The 20012-nt window shown below is 38.8% G+C and overlaps 1 protein-coding gene across 1 annotated transcript in view; it reads left to right on the top strand.

The window, feature by feature from the left end:
* Positions 1 to 14815, top strand: part of FRMD3 (FERM domain containing 3) — a 152706-nt gene extending 137891 nt beyond the window's left edge. Inside the window, exon 14 of the mRNA XM_076361911.1 lies at positions 11364 to 14815. Within this exon, the coding sequence (XP_076218026.1) occupies positions 11364 to 11959 (596 nt within the window). The 3' untranslated portion in view covers positions 11960 to 14815. The remainder of the gene's footprint in view (positions 1 to 11363) is intronic.
* Positions 14816 to 20012: the final 5197 nt, after the last annotated feature.

Genomic DNA, 20012 nt, shown 5'->3' with positions numbered 1-20012 from the left:
GCTTAGGCAACAACACATGAAAAATTGGCCACTTATGAATAATAGTATGAATAAATATTAAAAAGATGCTAGTAAAATATAAAATAATGTTAAGTATCTGTTCACCTGTTATTTTTGTACAGCAAGAACACTATAACAGGTAATCTAATCCACTTTTTTCCCTGGTCACAGCTCAGTGTTGTTACACTTAATTTTTACCGGAGAAAAAATTAATGGTTTAGTGCTAACTGTTTCTCTGGGTAGAACTAATACACAACTTGTCAACACTCATATTTTTAAAATCTTACCTGCTGTATACGAGACACAATTTATCTAATACATCAGATAGAGAGAATCATGAAAGGTCTTGTGTCATATAGCATCAAACAGCTTTTCCCCATAAAGTTAGCAGAAGCAATACTCCTGTTCGTTGATTGCACCTGGTGTGTGTGTATATGGTAACAAAAATTGTAAGTTCAATCTGAGTTAATCAGATTTCTTAGTGGCTTTTCTAAATAAAATAACAGTTCTATTTTTAGATTCCTGTGGTCTGCAGAGATAATTAATTTCTTCTAATATTTCATTAAACTTAGTAGAGGCCAAAGTGAGCATCTTTAGGTCAGATTGTATGTAATGGAATTTTCTACTAGTTTTTTGGTAGTTTTTTTAACACTGAGATTGTTCTCTCATTTATGGAGTAAAGTCTGGTCATCTTAGGTTTCTCCCGCTACTGCGCACTTTGTCTTGCAAGTTTCTGGGAGTATCCCAAAGAGTGTTCTGGCCTCAGGAGATCTTAACATCACTGCGTGCATCATCTTGTCTGTGTTCAACAAACTAAGTTGGATTTACAGTCCTCTAACCATGTAATTGAGCCCTACAAGTTCTGAAAACAGCTTTTTTACAAGCAAACCTTTCGCTTCAAGGTAACAATACCTAATGCTAACGACAATTAGCTCCGCCAGGTTTCCTTCGTAACTTACTTACAAATTTTCAGATTTCCAGGTTTTTACCATGCCATGTGTCTACAAAATAGGATCACTACTTGTTACAAACAAAAGAACATTGCCCCCGTCACCATAATAAGGTACCTCTAAAATCTGAAGACAGGTGACAGACTTCCTTTTCACAAATCCATTAAAATTGTTATGCGTGAATAAAAGTTTCCTGTTCACTATTTTCACTGGCTGAGGAAGGATACTAGTTTTGAAGAGTGTTTAATTAGTTTTAGTTTTCTGGTTTTCGGAGGGGATTGTTTTTGCTTTTGTAAATCATACTTTCTGATTTTAAGAGAAGTTATATAACCGTCTGCTGTTTTCTGCCTCCTCTGTAATGGGGCATGAATGCTAAGGGTCTCTCTGCCACAGTTCCCACCAGTCATTAGCCTTTCAGCTGTGTAATATCTGGAGTAGCAATTTAGGAAGGAGGAGAGTGACAAGAGCTGCAAAACCAATTAGTTACTGAGAGTGGACCTATCGCCTTGCTGGCTCTCTTCTGCACACAGAGAGCCACGGGCAGCTCTGCAGGAGAGAAGCAGGCTCCTTGTCTGGAAAATCTTTGCTGAAAAACATCTTCCAACCGTTGTGCAGGACATGCTGCCAATGTCAAGTCATGCAAAGTCTTCTTTCTCTCAGGAGACAGAGCCTGTTCCTTACTTGCCTAGAGTTAGTAGTAGAGACGGAGAGTTGCTGACTCAGCTGCAATATTTCAACATAAATCTCCCTTAGTTTTGTGGGCAGTGACTTGAAATCTCAGTCATTTCTCTTTTGCATGAGCATGGTCACATGAAATATAAATGATACATGTTTATTCATTGACATGAATGTGCTCCTGTGGGAATCATTCACAGCCTTGTCCAGGTGACACTTGTGTCCTCGATTAGGCTTTCCTTTGTGTATTGAACATGTTAGTGGTTATTGTAAGAATTGGTGCTTTCCAGTTTTTGTAACTATGTGCACAGTGAAGAGTCAACTCTTCCTAGTGAGGTTTTAATGATCCTCTTTTGGTTGCTACAAGAGTTATGAGAATAAAGATGAGAAAAGCAGACAGAATCTTACTTTTGAATTGGTGACAAAATGGAGATAGAAAGTGAAGGGGCGCTTGATCTTTCCTCAGACCCACAAGGAAGTGCTTGCAGAGAAGGAAAGGAAGAGAGGAGTATTTGCCCTAGAGGAGGGAGGAGTAAAAAGGAGCACTGCTGGATATTCATACTGTGTGGACCAGGCAGGGGAAAGGAGCCACCGTAAAGATGCTTTCCACAATGTCCATTGAAGCAGATGTCTTTCGTGAGAGAAATCACTTGGTGTAAAATACACATTTGCAGGACTTTCTCCCCTGCCCCCTTCTTTTGCACATACTCACATGCACATTGATTTTATGGTGCAGAGGGAACAAGGACGTCAGATAACGAAGACTCGGATGCCACAACATGTCATAAACATTAAAGGTGTAAGTATTCTGGGAAGTGAGAGACTACCTCCTCCCCAGTACACTCCTTCCAATTTATTTCCTCTCTGTGGTTTCAGTGGACCCAGTAAGAGCTCCTTTCCCACTAGGAGAGTGTGATGCTGTGCACATGGTTGCATTCCAGCTTCCAGCTGGAGCAAGTTATCAGCAGCCAGCATGTATGCGTCATGCCTTTTTTAGGAGCCTGCATATTTCTGCTGGATGGGGACAGGGATAGTTCTGAGCCTTCTGAAGCAACACTTCTTTCTGGTGGATATGAATGTGTCCAATAGTTGTCCACGAGTGGGAACTGGAGCACATATGCAAAGAGAGACATTTTTCCCAGATTTAGAAGTTTTCTCTTCTTGTTTATACACAGGCAGGTCAGCTTTGATTCTAGGCTTGAAATGAAAGCATTTTCATTTCATTGGTTTGCCTTGTGACTAAGGTTTGTAAGCACAGCATAGGATTTTTCCTTTTCTATCTATACGTTTTCTGCAAATACTTTCCAGGCAGTGGTGGGGAATTGACATCAGTGGCCAAATTGAAGCTTTTTAGAAAAATAATGGTCACAGTGTCATTTTGTTTTGTGAAAAACAGACCCTAAATGCTGGCCTTTTGTTTCACTGCACTATGTTTTGATGCCTTGGATATTTTTATGCTTGTGTGTGTGTTTCAGCTGTTATGCTAGCAACTGCTAACTGAGCTCGATGCTGTGGAAGTTTGTATTGTACGTTATGAGGCATTTGGAAATGTTTAAAAATAACCTCTCGTTCTGTTCCCTACTGGGATATTTTTGTTGGCCATGTTAGAAGCTTGTCATTTGATTCATTAAGAGTGACTTGTGTTAGTCTCTTAAAACTCAGTGGGAACTCAATAGAAGGTCAAAGCTGGTATGGGTAGAGCCTTTACAGGACTTTGAGAAGAGGAATTAATAGTCAAAATGGTGAAATGTCTTGTAAAAATCCAAACCAAGAGAAGCATTCATTTGCGGATGGTTAACCACTGCAACAAGGAAGTGTGCATTCGATTACTGCGGCATGGCTCCAAGATCACAGCCAGAAGGGCTGGTAAATTTACATTTATTTTACTCAAACCTTCCCTCCCCCCAATAGTTTATTAGGCTAATAGTGGTCTCTTGGAAAGGAACTGTGCTGTGAATGGCAATGTTACATCGAGTACAGCTGAGAATAAGGACAAATTACTGACAGGAGCAGAGCTGCAAATGGGGAATGAATGAGATGAAACTTAAATGACATTTGTTGTAATATCTTATGTAAATTGTGGATTTATTTGTTAATTGCCAACAAATGAGTGACTGGAATTTTGCCCTTGTAGTTTTCTTGGACTGAGGGGGAGAAATACCTTGAAACTGTGATAATTTCTGACAAAACTAAATAGTTCTTAAATTAGCAGATAGGTTGGTAGCAGATTTTGAACATCAGCTGAATACAGTAGTGGATACAGTATAGCATTTTACTGCAACTGAGTGGGTTTGTTGCCAGATCATAACTTTGTTGTTTTTATTTTTCTAGATACTGAATAATTTAATATACTGAATAATAGTATTGGGGGGAGGGTGGGTAGGGAAGGGAGTCTGATTCAGATCTCTTTTTCACTACGCATAACAGGAGTGCAACCCAAGGGACAAAAAGTATTCAATATTGCTTTGGATGGCAACAAAAACCAAGGGTGGGGTTTTTTTTCCTTGTTTTTATACCAAATGCCTTTGCCAAAGATAGATTGGCCCCTCTATCAATCTGTATGTCTCTGTTTCCTTAATGAAGTAAGACATTTCAAAATTTGTTTCTCCATGCTTTCTGTGGTACTGTTTACTTTTGATATTTTTGCATTTATAAGTTGACAGATTTCAGTTTCCATGCACCTATATAAAACTATGCCTTTGTATTGAATCTTCATTTCAGAAGTGGATATTTACAGAAGAATTAACTAAGAATGTTCTGGCAAAGACCAGAATGTTCTCACGCTTTTGGCATCTGAAAATCAGAAAGCAGTAAGTGCAGCAGATATGGGAGAACTTGCTTCTTGCAGTGATTTGTCTCTGAGTAGCAACGGCTCCTGGCTGCCTTTGCTTCATGAATTCACCATTCAGGGGAAACTATAGTGTCTCTGAGAATGCACCTAACTCCCTTGATTCAAAAATCAGTAGCAAAATTTGAAAAAAAACCTCAGAAGTTAAATGGTGGCTCCAAATAGATACAAGTGATCTTGGTTGTACTTGACACCAGATTTGTGCATTGGGGCCACACTGGTTCTTAAAAACCTTGATTTTGCAGTACTGTTTATAGGATGTTATTCCTTTTGGTGTATACATGCATAAAACCTGCATATCAGCATATAAAACCTGTATATCAGCATATGAAACGTAAGGACTGGAGTTAGCTTGTGCAAAACCCATGGCAGGGGGCATAATTCCTTGGGAGAACCCTGTTGCTGAGTGGGGATGCTGAAATGCCCCACTTGTCCTTTTCTTGGGTGCTAAGCTTCCAGATCAGTGCCCAGCTCTTTTCAGCCTTGCTCTCTTTGGCTTGGTGCTAGACACTGAGTCACTGCAGTCCCTTCACCAGCTCCTCCCCTTTCTCTGAGCTGCTGACAGATGTATCTTGCCTTCTCATTCTTGCTCCCATAATACAGAGTCCTCTCTCCCTGCTACTCCCTTCAGCCTTTTCGCTGCTTAATCCTAGTTCTGGAAGGGGGTCAGCAATACTGGCGTGGGCCTCTTCCAAGCCAGAGGGAGATTAGAGTCAGGCATCCCAGGCTGCCTGCTGTGCTGCATGCTCTGTTTTGCTTCTGTCTCTGTGCTTTGGGTGCCCTTTGCGGGCTGTGGAAAGCAGAGCGGTGGTCTCCGGTGGTGCACTAGCTGGGACATTAGTTGAACACTGTGACACACAACGCGGTTGGGAGGCCAGCTGTAATGCCACAGAGTCACAGTGCTTGAACCTGATGTGAGTTGGCAACTATGAGAGGGCTTTGCTCCCTTCCAGAAGTTCCCGTAAGACTAAAACAAATGGGAACGGCCAGTGGGAAAGCCAGGTCACTGCCTAAAAAGGAGTAACTATAAACTGTCATTGATTTACTCTCCTTGCAAAGCTAGAACAGGTGTCTTCTATGGGCACGGGATGTGGGTAAGGTAGGGATTTATGGCCTCCTACTTCTGAGGGCTGGATATCTGGCCGTGATGCAGATTCTGCTTTGATGTAGATCCTGTGTAGGGGAATATTTGAGTTTAGTGCAATTCTAGATTCTGTTTTCCTTTCCTACATTTTGTTTGTGACATCCATGCACTCATGCGAGAAAGTCATCCTCTCCTTCCCTCTAAAAGGTCATTCAATTGACAGTACAAATAAATTTTGTCCACGCTGAAAATAAGCAAAAGAATACACAATATTTCTAGAGGAAGTAGTAAAAGGGATAGGAAGGAACTGTCCTAATTGCAGCCTGGCTGGCCTTACTTGTTTACACATCTATATGAAGTATTCCCAGCACTGCTCTTTCTGGACTATCTAAATTTTCAGTTCTCTGTTTAAAAGGAGGAAATCTTCACACTTGTTCCTTTCTCCACTATACAAAGCCTTTACAGGTGTGTAATTGTATTTGCATATCTGGTGAGTAAAGCTGTGTGCAGTATATCCGGCCACCAAAGTGTGAACTGAATTTTTTAATAGGCAGAGGATACCTTTTTCTGGGGTGCTGTATCTCCAGCAACTGCAGCTTCTTAAGAGTGGTGATGCTGGGGCTGCCCTTCATCCTGCTAATCCTCAGCTGCTGGTTTTGGCCCCTTTAGAAACACTAGCAGCTGACAACATTTATGTCAGACCTCTTGCATGTTCATGTTTGCAGCAGATGACCACTATAAACTTGTGTTTTATTCAGCTGTTCGTGTTCCTATCTGCTGTAGCAAGTTAGAGGTTTGGAGCAATCCCAGTGTTTGGTAGAGGGGAAGTACTGAGTTTTGGCTAGCATAATGAGATCTCTCTGGCTCTGTAAAATTTGTCCAGGTGCCAGAAAAGTGGAGCAAATTTTTGCTATAGGTATATAATAAAAGAAATAAGCTTATTTACTTGATATTCCAGCAATATGTATTAAAAAATTCTGATCTATGGAATGTAAATTGCTGGTAAAAATATAAAATGAAGACTGGAAGGAAGAAGTCTTCTCAAATGTAACTTAATACTCAAGTCATAGTCCTTTAAATCTAAACACAACATAAATTTTAACTAAAGAAACAGTAGACTTTTCAAAATCTAGCCCAAAAAATTATACAAAATTATAGCTGTGTAAGGGTAGCAGCAAAATAATTGTTATGTATGAATAGGAGTAAAGGATTTGCAGCAATGTTGTAGAGTAATTAAAGGATATTGGCTTCAGGCTTGCTTTAGCTTTTATATTCTCTTTTTCCACTGGAAGACTTTGAGGATTTTTTTTTTTCTTTTAAACTGGTTTTATTACTTCAGATAACTGGCTCTCTTGAAGGCTATCCAAAAAGTAAGTAATCTGAAAAACTTGCTCCTTTCTTAAATTTGTGTCACTGGAACATTTATTGTACTGTAGAATGACTTTGAATTTCGGTGCTTTAATGTGATATTCTTATGCTTGCACAAGCATTGTAAATGATATGTGCCATAATGACACCACACTTGTGTCTTCTGACACCATCAAAATCTGAGTGGCCCAACATACTTATCTGTATATTGCAACATGGCTGGAACTTTGCTGTGGGCTTGCATTGCCCATGCTTAATAGCTAAGTGTTTCCTCAATCCTTGACTTGAGAAATGTTGTTGTGTTATAGGGAATATGAAGGAACGAAAAGAACAGCTTTATATATTTAATTTTTTAAATATCAAATGAGCTTGCAACAGCAGCAGTTAATGCCCATTCAAAATTTTCAATTTTTTATATTAAAATATTATTTATTTACATTCGTATTTGGCTGATGTAAAATGCAGTTACTTTGATGTAATATGTTTTAACAACACGTAAAACAGTTGAAAATTCTTTTTTATTTTTTGAACTTTTTTTTTTTGCTTTGATGCTATGGAATAGGATGTAATTTTTTTACTACCATATTAGGAAAAGAGTATGGGTAGGATGGATTGGCAGTAGTAATTGTTTTAGTTTCATGTGTGCCTTCCTCTGATTGTGTTGCTTTTAAGTTATCCACTCAAGCTTAGTGGTGGACTGTAAAGTTGATGTATGCTTCGGAACTGCGAACCATTCCAATTTTAATACAACCCCTTCAGAAAACACTGATCTGAAAAGGTTCCTCTGCTGCCTTCTGTCTACAGGTTAATCACAAAGTCAGAAGTTTGCCAGTTATTTGAGAAAAATACAGTTTTAATGAAAGTTAACATGATCTTTCTTGTTTATGTTCACTATGTATGTTATGCACGCTGGAATTTACTCTGGGGAAGGAGAGAAGGCTCAAGAATCATAAATTGGGGTGACCTTTCTTTGCAGTAGCTGCAGCTGTCCTCTCTATGATGAGAAACATGATGAAGATATATTACTGACCTTGCATCTAAGCAGGTATAGAGAGGCCTATGGCCAGGGTACTCAAATTTGGGAGGTTAAAATTAGGTCCTTTAATCCATACTGAGGTGCCTAAGTAAGTGGCTCAACTTACCTTTTACTCCTATTAAGCAAAAGTGAAAAGCACATTTGAAAATCAAATTGTAGTACTTGTGTATGTAAAGGTATGTGTAGATGCTTAATGTTGGGCTCCAGAGTTTAAAAATTTTGGCTTTTATATTTTAAGATATCATGAGCACACTGTCAGATGACTCAGATGGATCCAGCATTACCTGCTGTTACAGTATGCTTAGGAGAAAGATCCCCCCAAATCTGTTCTTACCTCTTAGTGTTCATGTACTGTTGTGTCTAGTTTCAATCAGTTTGTATCCTCCTCTTGATGACTGTGGCAAGTATATTTGTTAATGCAAAGACTGGTGTAGACAATAAGTTCCAGCACAAAACATGTTTCATAAAACAAATATAACAAATTAAAGGGGGAGAGATCTGTCTGGGCCATTTTGAAGACTTAAAAGGAGAAACAAATTTTAATAGCTAATGTGCTCTACTGAAGGGGGGATGAGGATGGTGTTCTGTAACGAAGAGATTTTCTGTAATGAATATAACATGACACATAAAAGCATGCACTAAGAAGGGGATCCAGAAAGTTGTTGTCTTTCAAGAAGTGATTTAATATAAGTAGGTTTAAAGTGCAGGTTTTCTGTAATTTCTTACATCTTTTAGAAATATTTGTAGTATGTCGTATATTTTATGTTGCATTTATTGGCATTTCATCCCAACTGGTATTAAGTTTGGTATAATTTTAAAGTTACCAGATATTAACAAGCCATCGCTCACCCAATTTTTGGGAAGTCTATAAACTGGGGTAACTTAGCAAGTACCTTACTTACCCTTTCGATTGTCTGGAGAACATGCTAACAGGTCTGCAGAGGTTGCATGGAGGGTTTTGTGGTAACTGTCAGGCACTGTGGCATACAGCAGGGTACTATGGCAGATATGTCCAGGAGTAAGTGTCTTAACAACCTTTAAGATTCCTAGTGCAGGAGCCCCATCTCACAAAGTATTAATCTGCTTGTTTAATTTCATTTACAAACTTTTGACATGTTAACTTTGTATTGGCAGATTTTTCTGCAAATACTGAGTATTTCGGGCTCCGGCAGAAATGTGATCGTGTGCCTCTGTCTAGCTCAGGGCAGGTCTACTGCTGAGTGACCTGGTATTGCACAAATCTGCTATCAGTTATGAAACTGAGATTTTCATGGATATGTCCTGTCCTGAGCGTGGTAGTCATGGTAGATACAAAAGGGGGGGGGGGAAAAAAAAAAGAAAGTTAAAATAGAGTTTGTAAGACCTTGCCATTCAAGAAATGCAAAATTTGTAACAGTGAGAAAGTCTAAAGGTAAGTATCACCAGCTTGGGTGAAATGTAGTTATGCCTACTGCTAGTTTAATGATCACTAGCCAATGGCATAAGAATATTCTTTTGCTATCTAGTCAAATAGAGGGAAAGTAGGTTTCAGGAACAAAGTTAATAATTTCAGTACAGTGAATGGTATCTACAGTTCTTAGGACTAATAATGTAAAAAAAAAAACCAACAGTGACATTTTCAAGAAAAAATGTGAAAAGGCTTTTGATCTCAAAGTGAGATTCTTTGCAGAATTTTGGTCAATAGTTGAGTTACTATTTAAAATTGTAGCTTAGAATTGTGATCCAAAATGTGTCTAAGCTGTGTATCTTCCTATATTGTAGATGTCTTTATGATTGGGATTTTTGCTTTTCAATTTTTGTCCTCTATCATGTGTTTATAGAGCAGTGATGCATCTATCTCTTCCTTATAGCATGGTTCAGGTCATACTTTATTTCCCTCATCTCAAAATGACCATAATGGGCCTTTTGTTTATTTTTTTTATATGTTTGCCATCCTTTAATAGAAAACTTTAATAGAGCTTGCAGAGACCCTTTTACTTTACACTGAAAACCATGATATGTCTAGTGTAATTAGCACTGGAGATGTACTGCTTTTCTGATTACTTGTTTTTCTGTAATAATACATTTTCTTTTATACTGCATTTTAAAGTCTCTGAACCTTAATCTTTACTGCACTAAAACTGGAATGAATCTTTGATGTCAATTCACTAGCTTTTACAGAGATCTTTCGCTGAAATCAAAGAATCGGGCTAATTTGAATTATAAATAGTACTTTGACATGAATTTCCTGAATTACTAGTTGGACAAGTCATGTAACCTTGTATTGGTTTTACGTGCTCTGTTCTTATCTATATATTGCATTTGGATTAGTCATTAGTAAAGAATGGAGAGATGCTTAACATCACAAAACAAGAAGTACTAAGTGTTATTATATATTACTGTTGCACATGATACTGTGTATGCTCTGTTCCTTTTGCACATAGATGGCATCTGATGATGGTAATGAGTGTTGGACATGAGACAAATTTAAAACTGTTTTCCCATCACTTTGTCCGAGCTTTGTGCCTGACTCTCCTCCCTTCCACTCATGCAACTGACAACTAACAGCAGTCACTGCAGTGTTGATGTAGCTGCAAAACAGCTAGACTTCTTTGCAGACTTATTGCTGTTAGTGTTAGACTGGAAAAAGGGTAGTATGTTTTGAGAGGAGAAAGCTTGGGCAGAGAGTGTGGTCATAAGAAACAAGCATACCAGTAAGGCTAAGAAAGACTCCACTGTAAGGGGGAGAGAGAAGTTTAAAGGAGGGGGAGAAAAGAGACTGTGAGTATGAAGAGTAGAAAGATGAATGGAAGAAAAATGAGACATGAGGAAAGGGAGCTTTTTAAAGAGGTGAGGCATTTTCATTCCGTTTCAATGATACCTAATCCTCATACTGTGTGTCAACCTTCCTCTCCTTCTATCATCTCTACTGTTAATATGAATTTATTGTGATAAGCTATTGTCTCTTCCTAATGTCACACTCTATTAAAAATTCCCAACCTCAGCCATTATCTTATGACTTTCTCCTCATTCATCTCAAAGAAATAAAGGTGGGTTGTTGTCGTTGTTGTTATTATTTTAATTGGACACCAAATAGCACCAATTCACATTATGTATGAGGTATTCATTTACATCAGAAGTCCAATTGCCAGTAGAAAATGAGCTGTTCTGTTTTCTATTTTGCATTACAACATTATTAGTGGTAACTGCATCAGACAAAGTTAAGCAGATCTGGTGTACTGCAGTGTTGTAAAAGGTGTTGCCCTCCTCTGGAGCTTTTGCTAATTGTGTATGGTCTGGTTTCAATATGCCAAATGATTGCAGAATCTTCTTTCCAACCTTTATTAGGTACTATTGGAAGGCTGAGTTTTGCCACCAGGAAGGCAGAAATTTAGGATCACTATTTTCATCTCCTTTTTTCAGGTATCCAACTGCCAAAGGAAGATGAGATTTCAGTACCTGTGACTTCAGTCTCCCCACTTAAAGACACTGGGGAGAATGTTGATCTTGCCATTGAACAGGAAGAGAAGATGAAAGAGGAACCTTTAACCATCTCAGAACTGGTATACAATCCTAGTGCCAGCTTGCTGCCCACCCCTGTTGATGATGAGATTGACATGCTCTTTGATACCTGTCCAAGAGTAGAGAATGAGAAAGATGATACAGATTCATTTGAGGAACTGGAAGCAGATGAAAATGCATTTTTGATTGCAGAGGAGGAGGAACTGAAAGAAGCTCGGAGAGCGCTTAGGTGGAGCTATGACTTTCTAATGGGCAACATAGAGGTGAATGCCTTTGTGAGGAGTTTTTCCAGACTTCTCCTTGTAGGCCTTGGACTGTTGCTGTTTGTGTTCCCTCTTCTCCTTGTTCTCTTGGAGTCGGATCTTCAAATCTCTTTTCTCCATGAAATCCGTCAGACGCCGGAGTTTCAGCAGTTTCATATTGAATATTACTGCCCCCTTAGGCAGTGGGTGGCTTGCAAAATAAACTTCATTTGTGACATGCTGGGCAGCTTTTAAATTTTAAATAAATACGATACAACTAAGGGCTATATTCAAAATTTCAGTTAGTGCCAGCTTTCCGTAATGCCCCTGGGGCCGTCAGGCGGTAGCTGTCTTCATATCTAGTTCATTACAGACTCTTCAGGTTCTTAAGTTCCCTTTACATACTTAAATTGCCCCTTTAGTTACAGGCTTATACAGTCACCTTTCAGTAACCAAAAAGAAGCTTTATTTTAATTGCATTTCAGACTTCCTGCTCATCTATTACATCATATAAGACGGGGTCACAATAAGTTTTATTGTCCTTAACCTTTCAATCCATGACACTAAATCCAATGAAACTGAAAGAAAAACTTTTTTGAATATACTCCTTAGTGCAGCAATCTCTTCTAACCAATGCCTATACAAGCAATGTTTATGCTGGGGTTTTGTTTTTGGTTTGTTTTTCTGTTTGGTTGGTTTTTTACATTTTTATGTGTTTAAAATATTTTGGTAAATTTTTAGCAAAAGACAACTTCTGATGTTATTTAAATGTACAAATTGGTAAGAATAATGCACAAGGGCATGTAGAGTGTTTTTAGTGTTCTAGCAAGGACTTGTTTTTAAACTACTGGCTGGAGAATGAATGAGTTTAATATAGCTCTATGCAGAGGGACTGTGGTTTGGGAAATATATAGAAAGTTCACTCAAGTTCAGTAGGGGCTGCCTGGGGGAGGTGAAAGGACACCAAGTACGCATAAGAATTTCTGAAAGGTACAGTTGTAAAGCTTGGGGAAGTGAGCAGAACTGAAAGTAATGATCCTTCCTCTTACCTGTCAGGTTGTCTTACGCTTTATCAGTGCTGTAGAAAGTCTCTACAAGATAGTCCAAGTACGTTTTGGAAGAGAGTGAGTCGTCAGTCTAAATGTAGATTATTGTACATAACATGGAAGAAGATAATAGTAAGTAGCAAAAAAAAAAAAAAAGAAAAAAGAAAAAAAAGCCAAAACCCTAGCTAAATCAGTAGGTGGGTGACCTACTTTTAAAAATGATAGAGAAGAAAAATGTATTCCTTTTTAAAAGCAAAGCATTAGGCTGTACAGTTGACATAAAAGTATTCTACTGACTCACAGTTAAAGGCTTAAACACTTTGACATGCATCTTCATCCTTGATGTCCGTTATTATTAATCTGTAAGACAACATATTTTCTGTGCATACTAATATGCTTCCTTTCACATATAGCAGCATACTTACCCTCTTTCCCTGTTATTACGAGCCCAGTTACATGATCTAATGCTGTTTCGTGTAACATGGATTTGTATATCTAAAGGTATTCCAATATAGCTTAGAGAATATACTTAAGTAAAGTCTTGTCAATGCTGAGAACATCTGAAGGCCCTCAAATATACCACAGAGGTTGTATTTAAGAGGAGAAAGTTTTTATTCTTTCTCCCCCGCCGATCTTAGTGCAGACGTATTTCGTATTTAAACTAGGGAACTCTGATCATGGCCTCAGAGTCTTTCTCCTGCTTAGAGATTTATGAATTGGAGACATATTTGAGGCTGTTTTATTAGATGTGCATTTAACACATTGTAACCACATCTCTAATTCCTACTGAATAAATTTGTTTAGTTTCGATATCAGAGAAACAGGTTTTGCTTGGTTTTCTCATGTAAGCCTTTGCAAATGTCTAGTTTGAAAATGGCAATTTCCTTAGAGGATTTCTCCTTCCCTTCTAATCTTATCCAGTTTTTAAAGGACAAAACAGTTACAGGGCTTAGGAGTTCCATTTCTCAGTTGAAAACTTCTGTATTGCTATTAATTTCCCAACCAACAAAGGCTAAATTAAACAAATGCCTTTTTTCCTCTTGTCTTTGTTTGTCCTTGCCAATCTGTTCCCCAGAAGAATTGTTATTGATTAGTTACTTGATGTGTATTTCTTCTTGTGCTACTTGCAGCTAAATGATCCTTTCCCATGAGGTAATAATCATTCAGCCTAATAGAAATGGAGAGTGAACTGAAGTAGACATTTGGCCTTAACGGGAAATTATTCACTTGCATTGTTTCTAAACAAAGGTGCTGGAAAAGGTGTTTTGAGTGGTGAAGGCTGTGAGAGCTGGCATCCTGCTGGACTATGGAGATGTGGTTCCATACAGGCTCCTATATAAGTCTGATAATTATTTAAAAAAAAAAAAAAAAAAGTTAGATCCTCTCCTCAAAAATATAGTCTTGTCCCTGAAAATTACAGCACTCCAGAAGCAGGAGTATTGTTATGCTTGATTTAACTCTATCAGAAAATAGCTGAGTTGCATGAGAACATAATCTCAGAAAACGTCCAGTGCAGTGAGGTTTTATGTAGGGTTAAATGCAAGTGTGTATGTGCACATGTGCCAGCCTTTACTAACCATGTGCATACATTCAGGCCTGGCCTTTTAAAATTCTTCCCTTCCTTCCTGATATTCTCTGGTCTATCAAAGTAATTTAACTGAAAATCATGAGTCCTATAACTCAAAGGCCAGGACCACGTAATACACACAGAAGGATATGGTTGGGCATATTCAGAGAGAGTAGCAGTCTAGTATTTTATTGGTGAGGAAGACAGACTTGGATTATGGAGCATCTATAGGTACAGTATTGTATATTTCTGTCTGTGCTTGGATTATATTGTAAAATGTTATGTACTTGAAATCTATTTTGTGGTTTGTCTAACATTTATAAACACAACTCTGGGAAGAATTAAAAATGGTTTTATTTCATGGAGACTAAGGGGAAAATATACCTGTAACTCGAGCCTTATCTTTGTACAGTGAATTTCACATTTCTATATGTCAACATCCTGATTGTTTTGTATGTTGATATGATGGCAGGAATCCCTAATAAAAATACACTGGAGAAAAGCTTTCTGCAGTTATGACAGTTCTTGTGGTGAAAGACGTTTCATAAATAATAGTTTCTGTTGAGAATTAGTCAGTACATGATATAGTACAGATGTCCTAGGACTCTTACAGGGTTTTTTTACATACTTTTTTTTTTTAATTCATCAGCTGGAGGGACACTAAGAAAGTGCTTTAAAATAAGATGTTATTAACATGGCTTCAGATGCACTAACCAAGGGCCTAATGGTTTGCCCAGTTACCACGTAAGTTAGTCACAGTCTTGAATTTGCCCTGGAATAAAACTGCTACACACAGAATACAAATTGAGAAGTCTGGTTTTAAAGCGAGGCCCTGGCGGTAGACATATGGCTGCAACCTTTTGGTAGGCAGATCTGGCTAGAGTGTTATGCAAGCAAAGCTGTGCAGCTTTTGGATGGAGCTCGCTTACATTAAGTTGGTTTGGAGCTCAGGCAGTACAAAAGCATCTGGTAAGAAACATACAGTCTGCAAAGAGGCAATTGAACATAATTTTGGGGAGCTGAGTCAGAGAAACCAAGGCTACTTCTTAAGCACATAGAACAGTTAGATGCAGACATGATGTACTATATAGAAAGTGCCAAAATCTAAATGGACTCTCTGGTGATTTGAAATGTAAAGGGCCAGGACTATATAGTACAGGTAGACCTATTTATTCCGTTAAGACAGTGTAGGTTATAACGCTGCCTTCAAAAGAGGTTGCATTCCTTCTTTAATATAAGAATACCACGTATCCTCCTCAACATTGTTTGCTTTCTAAGTACTTACCACAATTTATAAAAATAGTATGTGTACTTTGGGTAGAAATTCAGCATTTGTCATAAATTTTTTCTGAATGACACACAAAATTTCTCTAAAATTACATCTCCCTGAAATGTCATGCCAAAAGTGCATTTGAAGAAATCAGGCTGCATTAATCATTGCTAATGGTTGCTGTAGGTAACTGTTAGAACTTGACAACAGCCATGTTAGCCAAACTGGAGATCACAAGCTCTGGAATGCAAGAAACTTAATCTGGAAGTCAAGGTACATTTCTCAACTTTTTTGCTTTGTTTTGTTGGGTTTTGGTTTTGTTCAAATCCCAAAGGAAGTAATTGTCTTTTCTGTTTGTATGGATTTGCTGTAGGTTTTCTTACAGCTGTGTTTTATGTGGAAAAAGGTCTCTGAGAAGAGAGAGTGACCGGTGAAGATCTCTACTGTTACAGCTGCTAAATGCCACGCTACGAGTCTTTGATCCCATAGTCTTATGTCTTTCATTCTGCCCCTCTACAAAGGCAAATCCTTCATCAGCCTTATCCTCAGAAATTTGTAGGAGCTGCTCTGACATTTTGAATCTGTCTTGCTTGCAGTTGCTTTAAGGCAGGTTATTGCTGTTCGTATCAGCCAGATGAACTCCCTGCAGCAATTCCATCTTACACTGTTACAAAGGTTCACAGCTTGCCCTCAACGTGTCTCGTAGCTCCCTCCCAGAAAACATGGGCACTGTGAAGTGATGCTTAATGTAGTGGGAATTTGAAGCTGTGGCATAACTTTTATCACAGAAGTTTTCCTGCTATAACCAACCACAGCTCAGTGCTTCTGCATTACAATGAAGAACAATAAAGCATTAATTTCTACTTCACAGTCATGTAGTGGAGGAGTGCAAAAAATAGTTACAAAAATAAAAGTGAAACGAGCATGAAAAATTACTTTCTCTATTTATTTCATTCTGACTTTTCCCATGTTAGCTTGCTTTTAATTTCAATGCAGGTGTGTTTGCTGAGCTCACGAAATGGCAGGTACTTCAGAGAAGCAAAATGGCCCCTAGGATCTTCATCAGTGTCCTGATGAACAAATACCACCTACTAATTGCTAGTCACAAAAGATGAAGAGAACATAATTGGTTTAAGTGGACTAGAAGTTGAGGTGAAATAGGTTACATTTCTTTGATTGAAGAATAATTAACTATATTGATTGAATAGGGCATGTATTACTGGAAAGAACTGTAGACAGAAGAACATGGAAAGCCTCTCAATTGCAACCCGCTATATCCTATTTAGAATCTGTAATAAAAAAATCTACTAAATGTAATGTCTTCTGAAAAGTCTGTTTTTAAAACCACTTTAAAATATTTTCTGATTTTCAGTATTATGCCCAGGAATAGTTTCCTAAAGAGAAGTTTTGGGAGGGCTGCAGGTATTTTTAATTAACTTCTAGTGCAATGAACCTGGCAATAAAAACTAAAATTTCACCTAATGTGTCCACTACATTTCTCAGATCAAATCTTCAGATTCCTCTTCCCACTGATAGAGCTGGGTGGACATAATAAGAATCACTTTAGCTAAGGGAAAAAAGGACATCTGCAAAACCAAATCCAAAAAGCATCTGAGCACAAAGTTTGCTTAAATCTTGTTCTTGGGATCTAAGTCAACTGCTGTAATCCTCACTCAGCAGGTATATAACCACTGGAATGCCAAACTCAGCAGCACAGCATTTCATGATCTCCTCATGACGACCACCATTCCTTCACTGGTTTTGCCTAGCTGATGGCAAATGCCATTTCAGTCTGAGATGGGGATGTCCACAGGGAACTGTAACAACAAAGGTGATGTAAGGAGATGTTTGCACTGTAGGAAACTGTCATAAAAACAAAATAAATGTCAACTGCTGGTGAAAAATAGATTGAGTCAGCTTTGCTTCATAGCTGCCTATCTGTTCTTGTTATTTCAAGAACATATACTGCTTTTTTGTTATACTGCTTTTTTGGAGTAAACCTACTGTTAAGCCAGAATAGCTGAGCCGTATTTTCTTTGGACAACCCACCAAAGATATTACCAACTCTATTACCTTTGAGACCGCTATTCTACCCCCACAATTTTCTCTGTCTCAGATGGATGGGAAGACCTCTTCCCTTCTTTCCCGCCCCCTCCCCCCACTTTGCTTTTACCAAAAGTTATTTTGGAACCTCAGAAATGAGATAAAACAACGTGTCTTTAAAGAACATGACGTGGTACGGGTACACAGAGAAAGGACTGAACTCTTCCTTTAATGTGTGAGCAGTGCCTTTGTCATTACAATAGCATAGCTGGCACGTTTATGTGGGAAGGGAGCTCAGAGGCTGGAAACAAAGAGTTTCTATTGCCAGCTATGTACTCATGACTTCCTCCGTGTATATTGTCCTTCTGATCAAGGTCTCCTCTGCTGTTTCTGTTCTGATTTAGGCAAATATACTCCACAAAGCACAAAGCTCCTCCTGTCAAAATCCTCATTTCCTAAGCCTCTCTTCCTCTTCCATCTCTCGTGCAAATTTAATACACACCCTGGACCTCCAAACCATTGCACTGAACTTCAGCATAGCCCACGGCTCTCTCCACCCTCTCTGTCCCGAGCACACTCTCCGTCCCCAGCTCCCTGCTGCTTCTCTTACCCCTGCACAGGCCTGTGCACCCCCTGAACGCCCACCACCAGAAAAGCTTTGAGATCAGGTGCAACCTGATCTGCCTCCACAGCAATGGCTGTGCTTCCTAAAATGCACACGCAGACCCTTCCCGCTGACGCACCAGGGAGGCTGCAGGGCTATGCCAGGCCCAGGCCAGCAGCTGGGGCTTGCCAGGCACGTGAGTCCATGGCTACAGCCTCACCCCACAGCCCCAAACACTGGCTGCATGCGCCGGGGACTGCAACGGCCACCTTTAAGCTGCTTGTAACTGCGGTTTGGCCATCCTGGCTTATAGGAAAGTGCAGCTGTAGCAGTGTTTGTCAGTAGCAGGGCAGGCTAAATCTTTGGCAATGCATTAAAAAGGATATGTCCTTTTCGTTCTGGTTATTTACAAAAAGCACGGCTTTTACACTGAAAGGGCTGTTTCTGAAAGCATTCTAATAACACTGAGAGACAGTTCTCAGTCTCTTTCCCGTCCTTTTTATTTCAGTATTACTTTGACTCATAATTCTCCTGAGCTGTAAAACATGTACAACTGATTCCTGTATATTGTGTGCTGAACAGTTATTTTTTTGCGTCTTGCATTGCAGCACTCGCTGTGCTTACGTGTTTGCTAAAAATCTACAATTATAGCAAATTATTGTATGATCCAGCACTCTCAGGACCTTTGTAAAGTACAATAGCATCTGTTTCAAAGATTTTGGCTCTGTGGGTGTCTCTACTCTCCTGCCTGTGAATAACACCTCTGAATTTATGGTTGTACTTTGCATATTGACTTCCAGAGTTATCAGGACTCTCTTGGCAGGACACTGAGAAGAGCATTTAGCAAAAGGCAATCAGCAGAACTCTGAAATCACAAGATACTCCCCCCACGAAAACTGGAGCTATTCATCACAAAATAACAACTTAGAAAAAGGAATACAGCAAATCTGAATTTTCATAATCATTACTGAGCTTTAATAAAGGAGACCTCACATCTAGCTAAAACATTTTACAACTGTGAATGTACACCAGAAAGCCTTGCTGATTATGGAGGTTTGACTCTCTCCAAAGATATACAAAGCAAGGAGTGTAATCCTGTTTGCAGTTACATTTATCTAAGTGTTCAGCTCCCATATAGATTATAAGAGAAAAAGAAGCAAAGAAAAAAGACACAGTGGTTCATGTTATTATCGGCTATAAACTGGGTATGCTTCAGAAGTGTACGCACATCTGGTTGTTTTATTATGAGTTTCTTCATGTTTTCTGTATCCAAATCCTTTCTGGATATGGTGACAGTGTGGTATATTTAGCCTGTTGGAAATGCTGTAGTGGATCAGACAGGAGGTAGTGATGTGGGAAAAGCTGTTGGTAGTACCACATCAAACTGAACAAAAATCAGCAAACAGATGTGAAGGGCCTAAGTAGGACTTGGCAGAATATCCCAGAGCTGGCCACATTGGTCAAGACAACAGTAATTGTGGTCTCCTGCGTCCACTTAATTGCTGCTATGATGAAAGCCAAAGTTAAAAGTGTAATGGTGAGGCTTTGAATAACATTGTGAGATTCCTCTCCTCCCCCCAAAACAACTAACCATTACAATAAAGGCATTAAAGTCCTACTCAGCCTTTAAAATGAAGTTATGTATGAAATACATTTATCCCAAATGTAACCAGCATCACCAGCTATCTTAAACTCTATTGTTCCTAATCAGTTTATTGTTAAGTTGTATGTATAAAGAAACTAATTCATCATTTAACTATTTTTTTTGTTCTCGTTCA

Source organism: Aptenodytes patagonicus, chromosome Z (genome assembly GCF_965638725.1).
Source record: "Aptenodytes patagonicus chromosome Z, bAptPat1.pri.cur, whole genome shotgun sequence".
Lineage (NCBI taxonomy): Eukaryota > Metazoa > Chordata > Aves > Sphenisciformes > Spheniscidae > Aptenodytes > Aptenodytes patagonicus.
Note: the sequence above shows the minus strand (reverse complement) of the source record. Positions and strands in the feature narration are given on the sequence as shown.